Source organism: Xiphophorus couchianus, chromosome 4 (genome assembly GCF_001444195.1).
Source record: "Xiphophorus couchianus chromosome 4, X_couchianus-1.0, whole genome shotgun sequence".
NCBI classification, from domain to species: Eukaryota; Metazoa; Chordata; class Actinopteri; order Cyprinodontiformes; family Poeciliidae; genus Xiphophorus; species Xiphophorus couchianus.
Genome location: NC_040231.1, coordinates 33,077,052 through 33,094,978, shown reverse-complemented (window position 1 = coordinate 33,094,978; position 17,927 = coordinate 33,077,052). Strand labels below are relative to the sequence as shown.

Sequence of the window (17,927 nt, the reverse complement as noted above, 5' to 3'; positions counted from 1 at the left end):
TACCTTTTCGTTCTGTATTGAGACCAGACTATTACTACAGCACAGTAAATATCGGCACCAATTAATAGCAGAGTCACGTAAATACTTTGCATCACATTTTGAATGTTTAAAAAGAGCTCCAAACTACAAACAGACAGAGAGTAATTCCACTGCTCCGTTACTACAGGTTTAAAAAGATTTTTCCACTTCACTGATGTATTTACAGGAGTGGGTGTCTGCCCGACGCGTTCGTGTTGATGCGCAAATTAACTGCGACACTTTCCAGCTCTACAAATGGTTACTGCGCCATCTTATCAAGATAGTTGTCTCGAATACTGAAGGAAATCTGAATAATTAAGTTTCTGGGTCAGTAATTCCGGAAGTTTGGATCTGTTATTTGCTTCTATTTTGTATAAATCTTTAAGTATTTCCATGACGCGTCAACTAAATCCAGCCTCAGAGTCTGGAACTCTCGGCGAAGACCCAGCAGCCACCTCTTCTTGGCTGCTGTCCCAGACCACAGCGCATTTCCTCAGTCAGAAACACCCGGCTTACCTCCAGGCTGACACGTCCAGCTTTCCTCCCGACAGGACAGCATTATCCCCGCAGTGCTGCGCAGCGTCAGGCGGTAACCTGGACCTTTCCTGGCCCGGCTCTGAACTTCCAGTCCACTTCCTAAATCTCCGATCCGAACTCTCCAACCCGGACACACGCCGCTATTACACATGCGTACGGAGGAGCAGTTGGGCTTCAAAACAACATGTAGTTCCGCTATTCATTCCTAAAATAACACCACGCCCACAGTTACAACCAGCAGACCCGGAGACATCTTCAAAATGAGACATAATAATAATAAACCAGCACTTTTAATCAATAAATGTCTTGTTAAATAAATAGATAAACCCTATTTCATTGTTTACAGTGATTATCACAAACAATTTTAGTGAGTTATAACAAATAGTGAATTATTTTATCCTGGTCAGTTTACATTGAAACACAGTTTATTTCATTAACAGCTGTGACTGCTGGATAATCCCGTTTCTGCTGATCCTGGCATTCACACACACACTGGAAGAGAAGAGACCAGAGACCAGTTTCTGAGTAACTGGTGTCAGAAATCTAACTTCCATACTTTTCTTACACTCAACATTAATTACATTAATTAATCATTTCTTATTAACGTATCTTTATCTTAGTGAATGCCAACTGTTTTTTTTTTTTTTTTTTGCACTTCGTGTCCCTGTGCACAGATGCGCTGTTACATTTACTCACTTCAAGAGTTTACACTAAATAGAGTTTCACTCTCTCAATAGCATCTCCCCAGCAAAGCCTGGCGGTGGCAGCATGCTGCAATCATGTAGAAAATTGATCCACAACAGTAAAATGTTCTGAAAAACTTTCAGGAAATTCAGGAGATAAACATAATATCTCCTGTACACACTTTATTTAATCTTCAGCTTTAAAATTCTCATTGTGAATAAATCATTTTTGCCATTGTCTACAAACATGTTAATATATGTTAATTAAATTATACAAAGTGTAAAAATGTGAAAAAATGCTAAAAGAGATTAATGCTTTCTGAAGGCATAGAATTTCTAACCCAAATATTTTCTATTAGTGTTCACAACCTGGAGATTTAACTATCTAAATCAAGCATTCTGATGTTCTATAGTTTTAAAACAGGATGACATAAGGATCAGGACAGTGCAGGGGGGCATGGACCTTCCCAGCTCCGCTCACATGGAGTCATTCATCTTGAAGGTTACAGTTTTTACCTCAGAGTACTCTGCAAGGGCGTATTCCCCTCTGGAGAGGTCAGACAGAACAGAGAAAGATGTTCAGGCGGCGCGGGACAAACAAAGCAAATAAAACATGATGAAAGGCTGATGTTTCTTACAGCTCTCTTCCATTTCCTGACATCTTGTATCCTCCAAACGGAGTCTGGACATGCATGGCGTTATAGCAGTTTATCCTTGAGACAGACAGAGAAGGATAAGCCTCAATGATTTTATAATAATAATAATAATAATTGATATTATTAGTAGTAGTAGTATTTCAATATTTCGTTGTGTTACACAAAAGCTGCAACAGACCAGAGAACTGAAATTTACAGAATGGAAAATAGAAGCAGAAATAAATACATGGCCCAATAAATAAAATTCACCAATTAATTTAAAAAAGGATACCTAAGGATAACTTTTTAAAGTTTATTGAACTTCGAATTTTTCAGTTAAGTTCCAACTAATTATATATTTAACCACATAATATAAATTTACTGTTTAAAAACAAAATTTTCCTTTTTTTATTGACCCTTTGCACATGGCGTCATAATCTTCAGATAGTGTTTGACTCAAAACAGGCATCACTTCCTGTAAAGCTTATCGAAAACCATACAGTTGGTAACCTAACAATGCTTTTAATAAGTGGATTTCACTGTAAAAATGGTCACATGGTGTTGTGTGGTCAGCTGGACAAACAGACAAGGATGCAAACTAAACTTATTTTATTGTAAACCTTTTAATGAGATGGAGATGGATAGTAGCTGTCAATACTAAGGAATAGCTGAAGGGCAATTCTCTGTGTATTCGTGGATTTGCAGAAAATACTGTTTTACAAAGTAAGATTAAAGTTCACTGAAACACACATTCTGCCACATCATGCATTTGGTTGCATTAGTAAAATGCAACCAAATGTTGCATTATGGAGAAGGTGCGCAACAAATCATTAGCAACCATGGAGAAGATGCCCCACCATCATGTAGCCTACAACATATGAAAAAACTAGTAGGTTTCTAGACTTTTGTATGCAGTGTAACAGGAAACACATAACTACATAGCAAATCATGCAAAGAATCATGTGAATTCAGGCAAAGTCAGCGATCTGATGAAATCAACAAAGAAGAAGGTATGGGTCAGTCTCTAAGTTAGATGTTTCCAACTTTTGTAAATGCCACCGTTTAAGAGACCAGCTAGGTGTGCTACTATCACAGACAAATTCAATCAATCTGAACAAGTAGAAGCCATGGCTGTACTGGCAAAGACAACATGGAAAATCAATCTGAGATTCCTTTCAATACTTCCTTTGTTCACTTTTGATGTCTGACATGGCGCCTCGCATGAATGGTGACATGGTTGCAAAGAATAGTCTCTTTAATTTCCCCTTTCATTTTTTTTCACAAGTAATTTCACTACCATGTGGTATTTTTAAATTTTTCTGTCCCCTATTTTTACTTCACCAAAATAATCCCTCTCTTATTATGCAAATGAGGAGTATCTTCACTCTTTAACTTCTGCCTATTATTTGGTTCACATTACACTGCATACTTCAAATCTACAAGCCACTGGCCATAACAAAGATAGCGACCTACAATCAGTTTATCAGTGAGCTGAAGATTAGCAACTTTATTTTAAAAAAAACAAAAAAAAACATTGTAACTCCTGACTTAATTATTTTTTGAGAGGGTGATGTGACAGAACATGTTTTTCAGTTTGCAGCTCTCATGGAAGCAGATGTTGATCGTCTGGTTTTTCATAACTTGGTGAAGTTTCCTCCAGAACTGAAAAAGACTCCTGGATAGGTGTTGAAACATCTTCAGGGAAAACTGAGTGAATATCTAACTGCATTCAATGAAACCTTTTGAGTCTTTTGTTCAAAACTGTGCCTCAGTTAATACATAGAAATTCAGAAGCTTGTAATTGTCCACTAGAAGAAAAGGTTACCAGACAGTTCCAGTCTCCAGGGCTCCAGACACAGACAGAGCTCTGTCCATACTTGTTGTGAACACAGCAGACACCAGGCCATACTGAGAGTTGTTGGCCCTCTCTATGACTTCCTGTTTGCTCTTAAAGCTGAATATACAGAGCACAGGCCCAAAGATCTGAAAGCACAAATATATAAATGAAGCTTTATAAATGAAGAGAAAAAAAAACTGCATTGTACAATGCTAAATGGGATTTTTTTTATAAGGTCGACATTTTGACAATTTTTCGGGTACCACTAGACCTGGGATGGCTGACACTCTGTCACTCAAATGTTTGTGTCTTAGGTAGTTTGGCTTGTTTCACTGCAAACTATCAGATAATCAGCCTGCTTTTCTCTTCTGGGTGTTTTATTACAGCATGTCTCATGTGGCTTTTTCTTTTCCCATTTTCCTCCATGACACAGAGGATCGTGCTGTTACCTCTTCCTTGGCGATCCTCATGCTGTCTTTGACATCGGAGAAGATGGTGGGTTGAATAAAGAGACTTTTTTCTCCCACAGCTCCTCCTCCGTATTCCAGTTTGGCTCCTTCTTTTTTCCCACTTTCTATCAGGTCAATTATTTTTTCAAACTGTTGTTGGTCTATCTAGTAATAGGGAAGGTAAACAAACAATGAATGAATAAAAATGTTTTTTATTTTGTATTTGCAAGTGATTACACAAAATTCCCGATTTAATAATATACATATATTTAACAATATAAAAATAAATATGTAGGACTGACCAGGTGGAGAGTTTAAAAGATGAACAGAAAGGTAGAAATGAATGGATGGATGGATGGATGGATGGATGGATGCTCATTCAATCTTAGTTGTCACGCGGTGAAAGTCAGTCATGTATTTTACAGTTCCAATTCATAAATGTGTTTTCATAATTTTTTTAATGATACTTTAAAATCTGAAGCTCTGACACCTGTGGTCCGTGTGTCGTCTGGGGGTCCAGTGGGTCTCCTATGACAATCTTCTTGGCATTTTCTATGCTACGGCGCACAAACTCCTCATAAATCCTGTCCTGCACAAAGACACGTGATGCAGCTGTGCAGCACTGGCCTTGGTTGTAAAAAGCTCCTTTTTGAATTTCCTCCACAGCCAGCTGCACTGCACACACACACCCCCACACACACGCACACCACACACACACACACACACAGACGCAGACAGAAACAAATGCAAATTTAAGAAGAAATGGCACCATCTCTAGGTCAGAGTTCAGTCGTTCAGTGATCTGCATGGTTCTACAAAAACAAAAACTCTTCCAGAAATCAAAATATGTTCATCTCAGAGCTGTCAGGCAGTTATTTCATAAAGTCTAAGACCCCTCTGCTAATTTGAAGTCAAAGACAAAAGTTTAAATTAGACACAGATGTTCTGAGAAAATACAAGTGTAATTTTAAAATGATTATTTCATTTAAAACGAAAAAAAATATACAAATCATCTTGGCTATATGTGAAAAAGTAATTACCCACTGAAGCTAATAACCTGGTGGCAACAACGTCCAGCAAGGAAGGGCCAGCGATCTTCAGAAGGTTAGTAACTATGCCAGAAATGATCCCTAATGGTTTAAGTATACACACACACATGCATAAGCCCACACACACACGCCTGCACACCCCCACGAGCACACACACACACCCACACACCCCCCACACACACGCATGCATACCTTAGGGCATGACAAGCAGCATAAAAAGCAAGGATCATTTTACTTACAGTCACAGTCAGCAAACACAATACAAGGGTTCTTCCCTCCCAGCTCCAAAGTGACTCTCTTCAGATTACTTTTGGCTGCAGCCTCTTTGATCAGTTGGCCCACCTGGAAGAAAATGGTAAAACTGCCTTCAGATTATAAACACATATATAGGTAGAAATATGTGAATCCATGTGCAAGAACCATTTTTTATGTAATAAAGATGAAAAAACAACATTCAATTACTGTAGAATGTTTCATATCAACTGATGCAGATCACTGCAATGCAAAAGTATTCATACCTCTTGTAGTTCTTTGGTATTCGGCTGTAAAGTCAAAGTAATGCATAACTGTATGGATTGGAGGAAAATTATAGATGTTTTTTAAAAGTGTTTTATCGATAAAACACTTTAAAAGGTGTGGTGTGCATATTGTATGTCCCCCCTAGATTTGGAAACAGCTAAACAGTATCCAGTGTAGTCAGTTGTATTCAAAAGATGTTCAAATCTGGTTATCCATAAGTGGCAAAGAAAACCATAAAAGAAGAAAAGTAGTCTGTCTTCATTTTACCACAAGCCTGGACACAGTGGTCATATGAAAGAAGACCCTGGAGTCAGGTGAGACCAAAACCTATTAGCATACACAGGCAACCACCATGATGCTGCTATTGGCGGTGGCAGCATCATGTTGTGGGGATGCTTTCCTTCAGCAGAACAAAGAAGCAGGTAAAAGTGCGTGGAAAAATGTATGATGCTTAATTGAGGAACAATTGTGGAAAAAATCTGTTAGAGGCAATAAAAGACTGAGGTGGCGGTTCAACTTCCAGAAGAACAACAACCCTAAACACAGATTAGTTCTGTGTTTAGGGTCTAATCCATGAACTAAATATAAGTGAAAATCTGTGACGAATTGAAAATGTATTTTAATAGAGACTGCCCAGGCAAGTTCACTAAACGTGAATTTTTGTGCAGAGTAATTGGCTAAATCTCAAGTCTTTAAATGAGTAAAGCTGGTGGAGACTTGCCTGTAGCTGTGAGCTCTGGGTCTATAAAGTTCTAATACAAGGGAGATTAGTACAAAGGGACGTCCCATTTTTCAGTTTTGATCAGTTCATTAAATTCACAAGAGCGTAATAACTGTGTGCAGCAGAAACATTTTGCCATGCAGTCACAGACCTCTGTGGAGCCGGTGAAGGCCACTTTATCGATGCCTTCATGGCTGGCAATCGCTGCTCCGGCTGTGGATCCAAACCCTGGAACGATGTTCACCACTCCAGCAGGGAAGCCTGCCTGAAATGGAGATCCAGAGAGCATGCTAATGTAAGACACCAGAACCTATCTGCCCAAACCAGACACACTACTAAAAGATTTTAATCTTCATCTCACATTCAGAATATTCAAGCCAGGGAGAGATGAGGTAAAAATGGTCTTGGACCAGAAAGCAAACAATGGCTAATTGTGGTTGATGCGAAAAGGATTTTCCTTTAAAAACTGAGTTTCTGTATGTGTAAGATTACAAAGTATATTCTATTCTATTCTATTGTGGTTAAAAAGGTTTTATGGATTCAATCTGTGTGCATGGCTCAGAAGGATTCAGCGGGGCTCGACTGGGATTTGAACCCAGGCAGTAGGAGGAACTCTTAGACTAGTAGGCTAGATGAAAGTTTGTCCTACTCCCACACACTTACACAGTTACTCTCACACCCATAGACCAATGAGAGGGAGGCTCATTGGTCTATGGGTATGATTCTCTCTTAGGATGTGAGAGGTCTTGGGTTCAAATCTCAGAAGAGTCCAACTAAGAAGTTCAAAGTAAAACTCACTCCCAAATCAACTTTTTTTTGCCGATAAGCTGTCTGATCAAGTTAATTAGGGTTCTATCTTTATTTTCTGTTTAATGTATTTTCACAATATTTCCAGTGAAAGAGACTCAACTTCTAATCAATGTCTGACCGTCCTGAAGGAACCAGTATCATATTCTGCTTAAGGCCCCAGACAACCTTGGGCCAGGTTTGTTTCTGTCCATGTCTGTATGTAAATGTCTGACCAGAACAATATGTTAGGAATAAAAGATTTTAAAAATTCTGTTTAAGAAGTCATTCAGTAAATATGGTCTTGTCTTAATGTTTCAAGCACATCAATAATTTCAGGTCAAGAACACTTAAGAATTCCACAGGACCTCTCCAGAAGCCGTGAGGTGAGAGCAAGGTGCTCTCTTTGGCTATGAAAGAAACCTAATAAAGCTGAAGGCATTTTCCATGAGAATCTGGGCACCAACTATTATTTTCCTTAAACATTTTTGTTCAAACAGAAGATAATATTCTCTCAGTTTTGGAATCAGACCTCTTTTTTTTTTTTTGTACCCCTCCAGGGGGTCTTTTGTGGGCTCTAGTGTCCCTTATATGACAGTGGGCTGACAGGAAATGGGGAGGAGAGGGGGGAAGACATGCGGCAAATACTGTCGGGTCTGGGAGTCGAACCCGCGACGGCCGCATCGAGGACTGAAGGCCTCCATATACGGGTCACGCTAACCACTACGCCACCACGGCACGCCCGGAATCAGACCTCTTTGATCAGTGATCCAATGTGCAGCGCAGTGAGTGGGGTCTGCTCTGCCGGTTTGATGACCACAGTGTTTCCACAACTCAGGGCCGGTGCTAACTTCCACATGAGCATCAGCAGAGGGAAGTTCCACTAGTGGAGACCAAAAAACAAAATAAAAGACAGTGAGAGAATTTACAGCAGTGAAAATACTATGTAGCAGACATGTCAACGTGTAAACACAATGTTCTCTGTGTTTAATGCACTTATGGACATGAAATTCTTACCAGATGCTGTAATAACTGAAGTGATTCACAAACCCAAAATCATGAACATAAGTTAAATTAATCCATAAATTGAGCCATGTATAAGAAAATGGAACATGTGTTGAACTCTGAAATACATTTGTTGTTTTGACTGGTAATGACAATTTTTTAAAAACATTTTCTAAATGAATCCATTTGTCATGTTTATTGCTCTGTGGTGATTTTGATTCATTCTTTCACCACCTTCAATGTTCTGTCTATTCTGATTTTCATTCCATCCATAATTTTCTAGCTGGTTGGTTGTAAATTGATCTTCTGCACTATCCTAGTAGCTACATTTCATTCTCTGATGGTATAGAGGCCCTTTAACCACAAAGACTTGGACTCATCACCAAAGTTAAAAAGATCAAAATACCATTGGAGACATGCAAATCACAAGTTTAGAATGCAGTACTGCCAATGAAGATCTTTCAATTAATTATTGAAAATGGCACAAATTATTTTCATTATGTTCATTTTTTGGGAAAAAAATAAAATAAAACTGAATAAAACTAGAATATTTTATTTTTATATAACCTTATACTCCTTTATCTTTATCTAGAAATGGACTGTGTATAATTTCTCATTAAAACAAACTTCTTGGTCAAATGGAATTAGTTTTAAAATTAAATCTGCCAGTGTGAATAACTTTGGATGAACCTGTTTCTTCTGTGTTGGTAATATCATCCCAAACATGTTCCTAAATTTTGAGGTTCCATAACATAAAACTCTCTATGAATTGTCCATCAAACTGTTAGGATCTGGGGTTGTTTGGTTTTTGTTGTTTTTTCATGTTCCTTCTTTTTTTCTACTAGTTCTGCCTTGTTTCCATTTCCACTTTCTAAATGACTCACTAGTTTAGAAATAAACTAGTGAGTTTAGTTTATTTCTTGTTTTCAGTTATTCTTTGTCTCTGTAGTTTCTTTAGTTTAGTTATTCTTTTATATTGGATTCATTTCCTAGTCCCCTGTGAATTCTATTGTTTTTGATTTCTTTGGTGTACTCTCTTTATTTTTTCTTCATTAATTCTACAACTGAACTTAATGTCTCTCTTCTGCCGCAATCGGGTTCACTTTAAAACACACCATGACTCGTTGTTTCTGACATCTAATGACTATGTTCTGACCTTTTTCTTCAAATACTTACTGGAATAATGGCTCCACAAATGCCAATAGGTTCATGTCTGGTTAAACACACAAAGGTTTCATCTGTAAAATAAAAAAAAAGTTATTGACATTTCATGAATACCTCTGCTCTTGTGCTTGACCAAAATCATATTTCACATTTAAGCTGTAGTGGTTGTCATCAGCATGCTGTGATCTATAGTTCTCTACATATAGAAGTCAGATATCGTCGTCCATAAAGTCTCTGAAACCAAGTCAGTGTTACAAATGTTTTAAGCATTTGTAGTACAAATGTTAAAGCTGTTTACCCAGCAGTAAGTTGGGTAAACATTTGTAGTACACAAATGTTTACTTATAGTACATTTACTTCCAGTTTTTCTGCTACTATGGTAATAAGTTTCACAGCCACATGCAGGCTTTCTACTTTGACTCATTCTTGAATTGGGTTATCTAAAGTGATCAATTAGATTTCTGGTTACTGTGTTAGTTCTCATTAAGCCATTCATCCCATTTGTTTTCCTCAGCTGTGTTGGACTGCATGTCCCATCATCTACAGTGATGGAAGGCTTACTTAGACTATAAAGAATAATGCATTGACTGAGCTTACATTATATTGTGGGTTTCTATTCATTTTGACCTCTCTAAGCACCCAAATACATTCATACACAGACTGGTAGGGAACAAGGCACTGACTTGGCAGGGAGGGAAACTGGAATCAAACCCATCGATTTACCAATTGCAGGAAGATTATCCTCCCTACTTATCCACTGCTGCCCTGTGTGGGGATTTGTTTGTACAGTTTGTTTGTTTGGACAAATTGATATTGTTTTTTTCTTTAAAGCTTTGGAACTACAAGCTGACAACTAGAGGAAAGATTCCACACACACTCACCCACAGGCAAACTTTTGCCATGAATCTTATCAGCCCAGCCTCCGTAGTAATGCAGCGTTTTGATGCTACCTTCCAGATCAGTGAAGAAAGCTTGGAGAAATGGCTTCCCTGTGTCCAGTGACTCCAAGGTCTGAGGAATGAAGAAAAGATGCAGTTGCACTTATTACATTTAATTTTATTGTAAGATTTTTCTAAACAGTAATCACTACTTTATAGTGCTTTTTAAATCCCATGTTCTGACAGGCAGTGTGATACTCAGAACTGTCATCTGGTTGCAAAGGAGAAGCCCAACAGATTTATTTTCACAAGTGGAGCATTATATATATATACAGTATATATACTATATATATATATATATATATATATATATCCTCCTCAATCCCATTCCACAATTCAGTATGTACTGATGAATTGTTGACATATGAGTTTCATAGGGAGAGATTGAATAAAATAGTAAGAACAGGAGTTTTGAAGGAGGATACATATACTGTACATTAGTATCGTCCTAGTACATTAGTACATTCATTGTACTGTAATGAAAGTACTGAAACCACCACTCCTGAAATGGTAGCTTAATGGTACTTAAACAAGATGTTTACAGGGCTTACATTAAAAGATCATGCATGCCCCACATATTTTTGTCTACTGTCACTTTGTGATGGTGTTTTACCGCCAGCAGTTTACGGTCCCTCTCCACCAGGTTCGCTAGTTTGTGCAGCAACCTCCCCCTGCGGGGGGGCTCCATCTTCCGCCAAGCAGAGTCCAGCTGCATGGCCGCTTTGGCTGCTGCAACCGCCTTATCAACATCCTCCTGCACCCGAGAGGGCCGGGAGGAATACCACATCAGTCAGGATCCACTTAGGTTGCAAGCTGTTCCTCAGTTTTTCAGAAGGTTTTAGTATCAGAGTTGTGACTTTAACCATAGATGCTCATAATCTAACCAACTAAAATTCACTTCACACTTTAGTTCTAAACCTAACCTGTAACCCAAAAACAGCACCTCTTCTTTTGGGCCCCATAAGTAACAGTCAGTACACACAATGTAGCATGTGTTTTTAAAATGGTCCTGACGCTAAAACAAATACAAGCACCTCCCCACCTCCCCCCTCCTCTAATCTGAAACAAACTTTCAGAAAATTGCAAAACAACAGAAACAAATCAGTGCTTTAAATCAGTGCTTTAGAGTTGCTTTTGATTTGTAGAAAGTGAAACATTGATCAACATATTTGATGGGTATTTGATTATTTTTGTGATTGCATTTTACAAAGCATGTTTATTGCTTGTTTCACAATTGGTTACTGTATGACATTTTTTATAATACAAAGCACTTTAAACTACCTTGTTTCTGAAATGTGCTATACAAATAAACTTCACTTGACTTTAGATGGTTTTATAATCTTTTCAGTGATGTCTGCCTCATTTTCTATGATAAACCAACTTCCTGATTGAATTAAAACAATTTTAAATCTAAATCTGCCAGGGGTGTTTTTGAATTGGATAATTTTATGCTTCTCAGTGATTCTTCAGAGTTCTTACTTTGTCTGCTTCTTGGACCTCACAGATTGTATCCCCAGTTGCCGGGTTCAGAGTTGGGAACGTCCTTCCACTAACGGACATGTGCCACTCATTGTTGATGAAGATCTGTGGAGAAGCCACATGTGCTTGAGACGCTTTCTTTCCAGGCTTAAATGTGTGTGTGTGCAGCTGCGTACCTTGGTGTAAATGACTCGCTGGATTTTGGCAGGCTGAGGTAGATCTGAAGCTGGGATCTTGTCTGCCACTCCGTTCCTTGTTGTCCCCCTCTGTGCCATGCTTAGGTCCCAGTGCGGTGCAGGCTGGAGTCTGGCTGCTCGTTCTCCAGTTCACTGCCTTTAAAGTGTCCCCCCTCCTCACAGACGAGCTCCTGGCAGCTCAACTCCGCCCCTGCAAATCAAGCAGGAACCTTGTTCCTGCAAAGTCTGGGGTAGAGCCAGGCCTCTTCTGTTATTTTTGTTCATAACTCAAATAAAACCTGAACTACAACAATACTGGTTAAATTATGGACTTACATACAGTAGTGTGAAAAAGCAGAACAAACTCCTTACCATCACCACTGTTGCCCCAGTTTTGCAATGTTTTCCTTAAATATCTACGTTCTGATGCATCGGTATGAACCAGGGATCCTTCAGTCCAGGCCTTTTGGGTCGGAGTCCTGCAGGTTTTAAATGTGTCTCTGCTTCAATGCACCTCAGTTAAAACACTTGTGTCATGAGCAGAACTCTGGAGAATTGGACTGCTCACTGAGGAGGAAAATCAGCCATTTGATTCAGCTGTGTTGGACCAGGAAGGGACACACCTAAAGGTTGTAGGACACTGGCCCTCTAGCCCTTGAGGCTTAGAGTTGAGGGCCCCTGGTATAAACCATATGAAGAAATGAAGACAATCTAAACCGAAACACAGCAGCTCTTTCCAGTTACTCTGATACTTCTCTACACTGACAACAACTAGGCAGAGTTATATATGGTCACTTCAAACAATAAGGTAAAACATTATTTTTGGAATCTATTTTTGTCTTTTTGATCTGAGAGTGAAACTGCGATGGTGGGCCTTCATTTCTGATTCAGAAGCCTAGATCAAGAAATTCACTGCTGACTGTTTCCTTGTCAAATCAGAGAATACTGAGAGAAAAATCCATTATGGTTTAAAATGTGAAATTAACTCAATCTGCAGTAATTAACAACAAAGCAAAAGTAGCAGTGTTTTCCAGAACTCTGCTTCATTTTGCACCTGGCTCTGCAGGAACCCATCAGGGTGAACAAAGGCTAGCAAATACTTGCACTCACATACAGTCGGCCATTGTTTCCTCTTCATCGCCTTTCCTTTTTGTCGGTGTTTAATTAGAACAACAAGGTTTTGAAAGCCCATTTTTCACCTCAGCAACTCCATAATGATGCACACAAATGGACTTAACTGATTGGACAAGCTAAAAAAAAAAAAAGACAGGGGAGAAAGGACAGAGAAATAAATTCAGGTTTGTGTGTGAGAATATGGGTGAGCAAAACCTTAGACTCATGTATGGAGGAGCGAATGAAATAATTATATCCAAACGATTAATGGCAAAAAGAAAGAATGCCCTCTAGTAGTTTTCTTTTTTTAAAGCAATGAAACCAATGCATTATGCTCGCTAAACACAAAAGCAAGTAAAATTGCTTAATTATTTTTATTATTATGATACTTGAAATAATTAATACATACTAAATTTACATTAAAAAAATATGTATTTTAGTCTCTGAAATGAAATTTTTAAGCAATTTAGATCATATGTTTTCCTTTTATTCAGTTTGAGAAGTCATACAAACTGATGAGACATTATGAATTTGTGGAATAATATTGCTAAATAGAAATAATATAGTTAAGAAATTGTAGTCCTTACAATTTCTTTGCACTTCAGCCTCATCTGTGCCGTGTGAGCGAGTGTTTCTACAGCTGTGTCAAAACTTAATTTCAAAACATTGAAAAAACATAACTTTTTAAAATAAAAATTTATAAAAGAATAAAAAATAAGTTTAGTCCACAAGCATCCTCATTCACATCAGGTTCACCCGTGATGTGTATCATATCACGTTATGATACATGTTCACATTATTTATTGACTGTATCTAAAAATATTTTACATTTAAATGAAGACATGAAATGATACAATATAAAATACAATGACTTAAATTGTAAGTGTATAGAGTAAGTCATCAAATCAGTGTCAGTTGATAGTGTCAACTATATTGCTTGTAGGGATTTTTAAGGTCCAGCAGATGTCAGTATTCAGTGACACAGCATCAACACAGTATCAGTTCAGCAATGTGTTGAAACGCTTCATAACGCCCCATCAACCCATCAACCCATCAACCCATCAATCCATCAATCCATCAACCCTTCAATCCATCTACATTTGTGGTGCATCTGGAACAAACTTCCAAGAAAAAAGAAAAAAACTGCCAAACAGCTGAAACACTGAGTTTCTGTAAAGGCTAAAATCCTGTTTGGAGTCACCTTTGATTAGTAGTAAATGGAAGATTGATTGACATATTTGATGTGCATTTATTATTTGGATGATTGCATTTGACAAAATGTAATGTTTCTTGCTTGTTTCACAATTGCTTACTGTGTGATGTTTTTATGATATAAAGCATACATCATGTTTTGCATAGCAAATTTCAGCAAATGTGTCATTCAAATAAACTTGACTTGACTTTAAGTCAAGTCAATAAAGTCAAGTCAAGACAGCTCAAATCACATGAGCTGTCTCAGAACCACCATATTCAGCTAGCCTGTGTTGACCTTTTGCACGTGACCTCATGCTGTTCAGAGCTCCGCCCACTCCGCCACGATGGACATCAAAACAACCAAAACCAAAAGATACAGTGGCGATGGATAGCAGTCGACAGTCATAATGACTGTCAGCCCTTGGTGTAATTGCAATTTGTAATTACAATTTGTAATTTGTAAACTTTTTACAAGGCAAGATTAATGTTTATATAGGTAAAACGATTAAGGTTCATGTACTTTATAAGTAAATATGACTAGAAAGATGATTTCAAATATTGCATTATGGAGAAGGTCCATCTAACCATTAGTAACCATGGAGAAATGCCTTCACCATCATGGCTGAATGTATGGAAAACACTGGTTCCCATCTGGTCTACAAAGGATTAGTAGGAAACCAGTTTGTAATGCTGCTCTTTCCCATTGAAGGGGAAACACTGTTTATGACAGTGATATAAAAAATGTTTCGTGATTCAGGCAAAGTCGGCAATTTGATCCATACAGCCAGAGGGAGGAAGTGGGTCGGTTTTTAAGCTAGCTATTTACAACTTTTGTAAATACTATTGTCCATGGTTTTCTCTGAAAGGTAAAACTCAGAAAAAAGTGAAATATACTGCTCAAAAAAATAAAGGGAACACTTTAAGTGTTAAACACCTGTTTAAGTGTTCCCTTTATTTTTTTGAGCAGTGTATATTAAATATGTTTAGTGTGGCACTGAGTGGCACCATGTGCTCAGGCTGTGGTTCTCAACCCGGGGTCCGTTCTCAGTCTCTGGCCTTCGCTGCATGTCTTCTCCTCCTGTTTCCTGTCCATGTACTGTTCTATAAAGGCCATGAGAACCTACAAAAGTGTCATTTATTTACTCAACTGCGATGAAGTAAAGCAGAAAGTATAGAACCAGTTAAGCACCATAGGAATCATAGAGTTGTACATTAAAGTGCTTGTTTGCAGTTAAAGTTTAGGGAGATCTGCATGGGGGTGGAGGAAGTGGTTCAGATTGAAAAAGATGGACAGACGGAGGCAGTGTGAGAGGAGCAGAGGGAGGGAACCACTAAGATAAACCTGTCCAGGTGTTCAGAGGGAGACAAAGCCTCCTTTCAGGTCCTGATGAGAACACGTTTCTCCTCCACTTGTTACAGAATGAACCCCAACGAACAAAACAACAAAGTCAGGCAGAATATTGGATCCTGCTGTTTAGCAAAAATGTGGTTCAGAGAAAAACAAACAGAATAGAAGGAAACTATGAACAATGTGTTTCAAAATTTGAAGCAACATTAAAGTAACTGATTCTTTCTTCTGGACATGCACCATGCAGTTTGCAGTAAGTATCTTACAAAAGTATTCATTTGCCCAGATTTTTTTAACCTTCTTTTGTCACATTATAACCTCAATTCCTACCCTAGGCCTAACGTTAACCAAATTAACTCACTCTAATTCTAAATGGTAGAGCATAGGTAAAGAGCAAAAACAGTGAGGACCAGGAGGCCAGCTCCACTCGCTTCACAAATAACCTCCCTTGGTTAAAATGGGGAAAGTGGTCCTCTCTATGTAACAGAAACAAATACACACGCACACACACCAAGCCGATACTCTGAAGCGTCACTTTTGACAGCAGTTACAGGTTTATGTCTTTGATGGCATGACTCAAAAACTCAGACTCAGTCCGACTGGATAGAGTTTGAGTCAACATGAAGTTCTGCCTCAGATTCTCAGTTAGATTTGGGTCTGAGTCTTGACTGGCCAACATGTGAACATTCTTTCATCTTTATCACAACAGCCTGACATTGTGACTGTCAGGCTGTTTGTTGTCTTCGTTTCTCCAGGATGTGACTGGCAGAGGGAGCTTCAAAAGGAGAGGACTCCAGCAGTGATGCCAGATGGTTAGTTCTTCCTCCAGTCGTCTGCTTGGAGCTCACACTGCTCCGTTTCCTCCTTCCTGGTTGCTTCTCCTAGGAGCTGCTCATCCACCTGTCCTCCCTCCAAGTGATCAACCTTTCACCATTTATCATTTAAAAACAGAAAAGAACATCCTTCCATAAACTGAAACATCTGATAATCACAGCTGAGTTGTGATTCTTACCTCCTCCAGGATACTGACCTGCCTCAGCAACCGTAAGACCATAACAACTTCCTAACTTTGTCCACTATATTGATCACCATTCCTCTGACAGTCTCCCTTCTTCTCCTCCCACAGAAAACCACAAGAACAATAAATAAATAAACTTACTGGGACTAAACTATTTCACCATGAGAAGCAAAATGTCTTCATTTTGTTTTCTTCAAATCAAAATGAATGCATTTCCATTGGCTAAAGTTGCAGAAATGAGAACTGTTGTTCTATGTCTTAGCCTCAACAAGTCGGTTACAGAAATAAAACATTTCTCTTATGTGAATTCCATCAGAAAAGCCTGAGTGGTCTCTTCATGACAAAACCATTTAATCTGACTGGTGATAACAGCAATTACATTTCAGTAAAAGAGAGGAAGAAATAGAGCACCAAGAACTCTCAATGCGAACAAAGACGAGAACGGAAAAGGAAACTAAAGTGTCTGTCTTTCTAACTGGATCCACATTTGGGACATTGCTGCTTCACATGACCTTTAAATAGCTGCTTACTCGGCCCATTTGAATCTGAAAGCCCAGGAGGACTTGAGGATTAGCCACTTGAAATTGTCTTGGTGTTTCTGTACGTGTGTGTGTGTGCGCATGTGTGTGTGTTTTCTTTCCTTTCAGAAGAAAGTTAGTCTTTTCTTCATATCCAATTCAGAAACGAAAAAAACTAATCACTTTATTTTCCCTTTTGGTAGTCAATTGAAAATGGACAGGACGAATGATGATTAAGTGCAAAATCATTTATTGTGAGCAAGAGATCAGGTCACAAAGCTGCTTCTCTCTGTTATCGATTTATTCATCTTTTCGTTTAAACCAGGTCCCTCTCCGTGACATGACACTCAGCCAGATGATTACAGTGAAAACAAGTTCAGTGACATGGAAACAAATTATTGGTTGGATTACATGGTGAGGTTTCTCTGTCCCACATCTCCACTCCAGATAGTTCTTGATGCCTTTGGATTATCTATTACAATAATTTGGCCACTTTTCTCAGAAATGTACCAAGAGAAGAAATACTTGTGCTCTGTGTGCGTGAGCATGTCCGTCCAAGAGTGGCTCTGATGATCTTTTTCTCACCAGCATTATCAGACTGACTCTGTTAGTTTGGTCTTGTTATACGAGGCCTGTGCTCCACTGCTAATAGCACTACTCTAACACACTTGTCTTGCTAATTGTTGCTTAACAAGCTTGTTAACCTTATTAAAGACTGTCTGGCAGGAAACAAAAAACAA

At 38.5% G+C, this 17,927-nt stretch overlaps 2 protein-coding genes across 2 annotated transcripts in view; both read right to left on the bottom strand.

The window, feature by feature from the left end:
- Window positions 1-729, bottom strand: part of lrrk1 (leucine-rich repeat kinase 1) — a 51,952-nt gene extending 51,223 nt beyond the window's left edge. Inside the window, exon 1 of the mRNA XM_028015021.1 lies at window positions 535-729. The gene's annotated coding sequence lies outside the window, so the exon portion shown is untranslated. The remainder of the gene's footprint in view (window positions 1-534) is intronic.
- A 151-nt stretch (window positions 730-880) lies between these two features.
- On the bottom strand, window positions 881-12,141 carry aldh1a3 (aldehyde dehydrogenase 1 family, member A3). The gene is made up of 13 exons (XM_028015023.1): window positions 11,997-12,141; window positions 11,821-11,925; window positions 10,955-11,095; window positions 10,285-10,414; window positions 9,416-9,477; window positions 7,989-8,117; window positions 6,600-6,713; window positions 5,448-5,550; window positions 4,650-4,834; window positions 4,160-4,324; window positions 3,699-3,856; window positions 1,877-1,951; window positions 881-1,785 (listed from the first exon to the last, which is right to left on the bottom strand). The coding sequence occupies exons 1-13, from the start codon at window positions 12,093-12,095 to the stop codon at window positions 1,716-1,718; spliced, it is 1,536 nt and encodes a 511-aa protein (XP_027870824.1). The 5' UTR covers window positions 12,096-12,141; the 3' UTR covers window positions 881-1,715.
- Window positions 12,142-17,927: the final 5,786 nt, after the last annotated feature.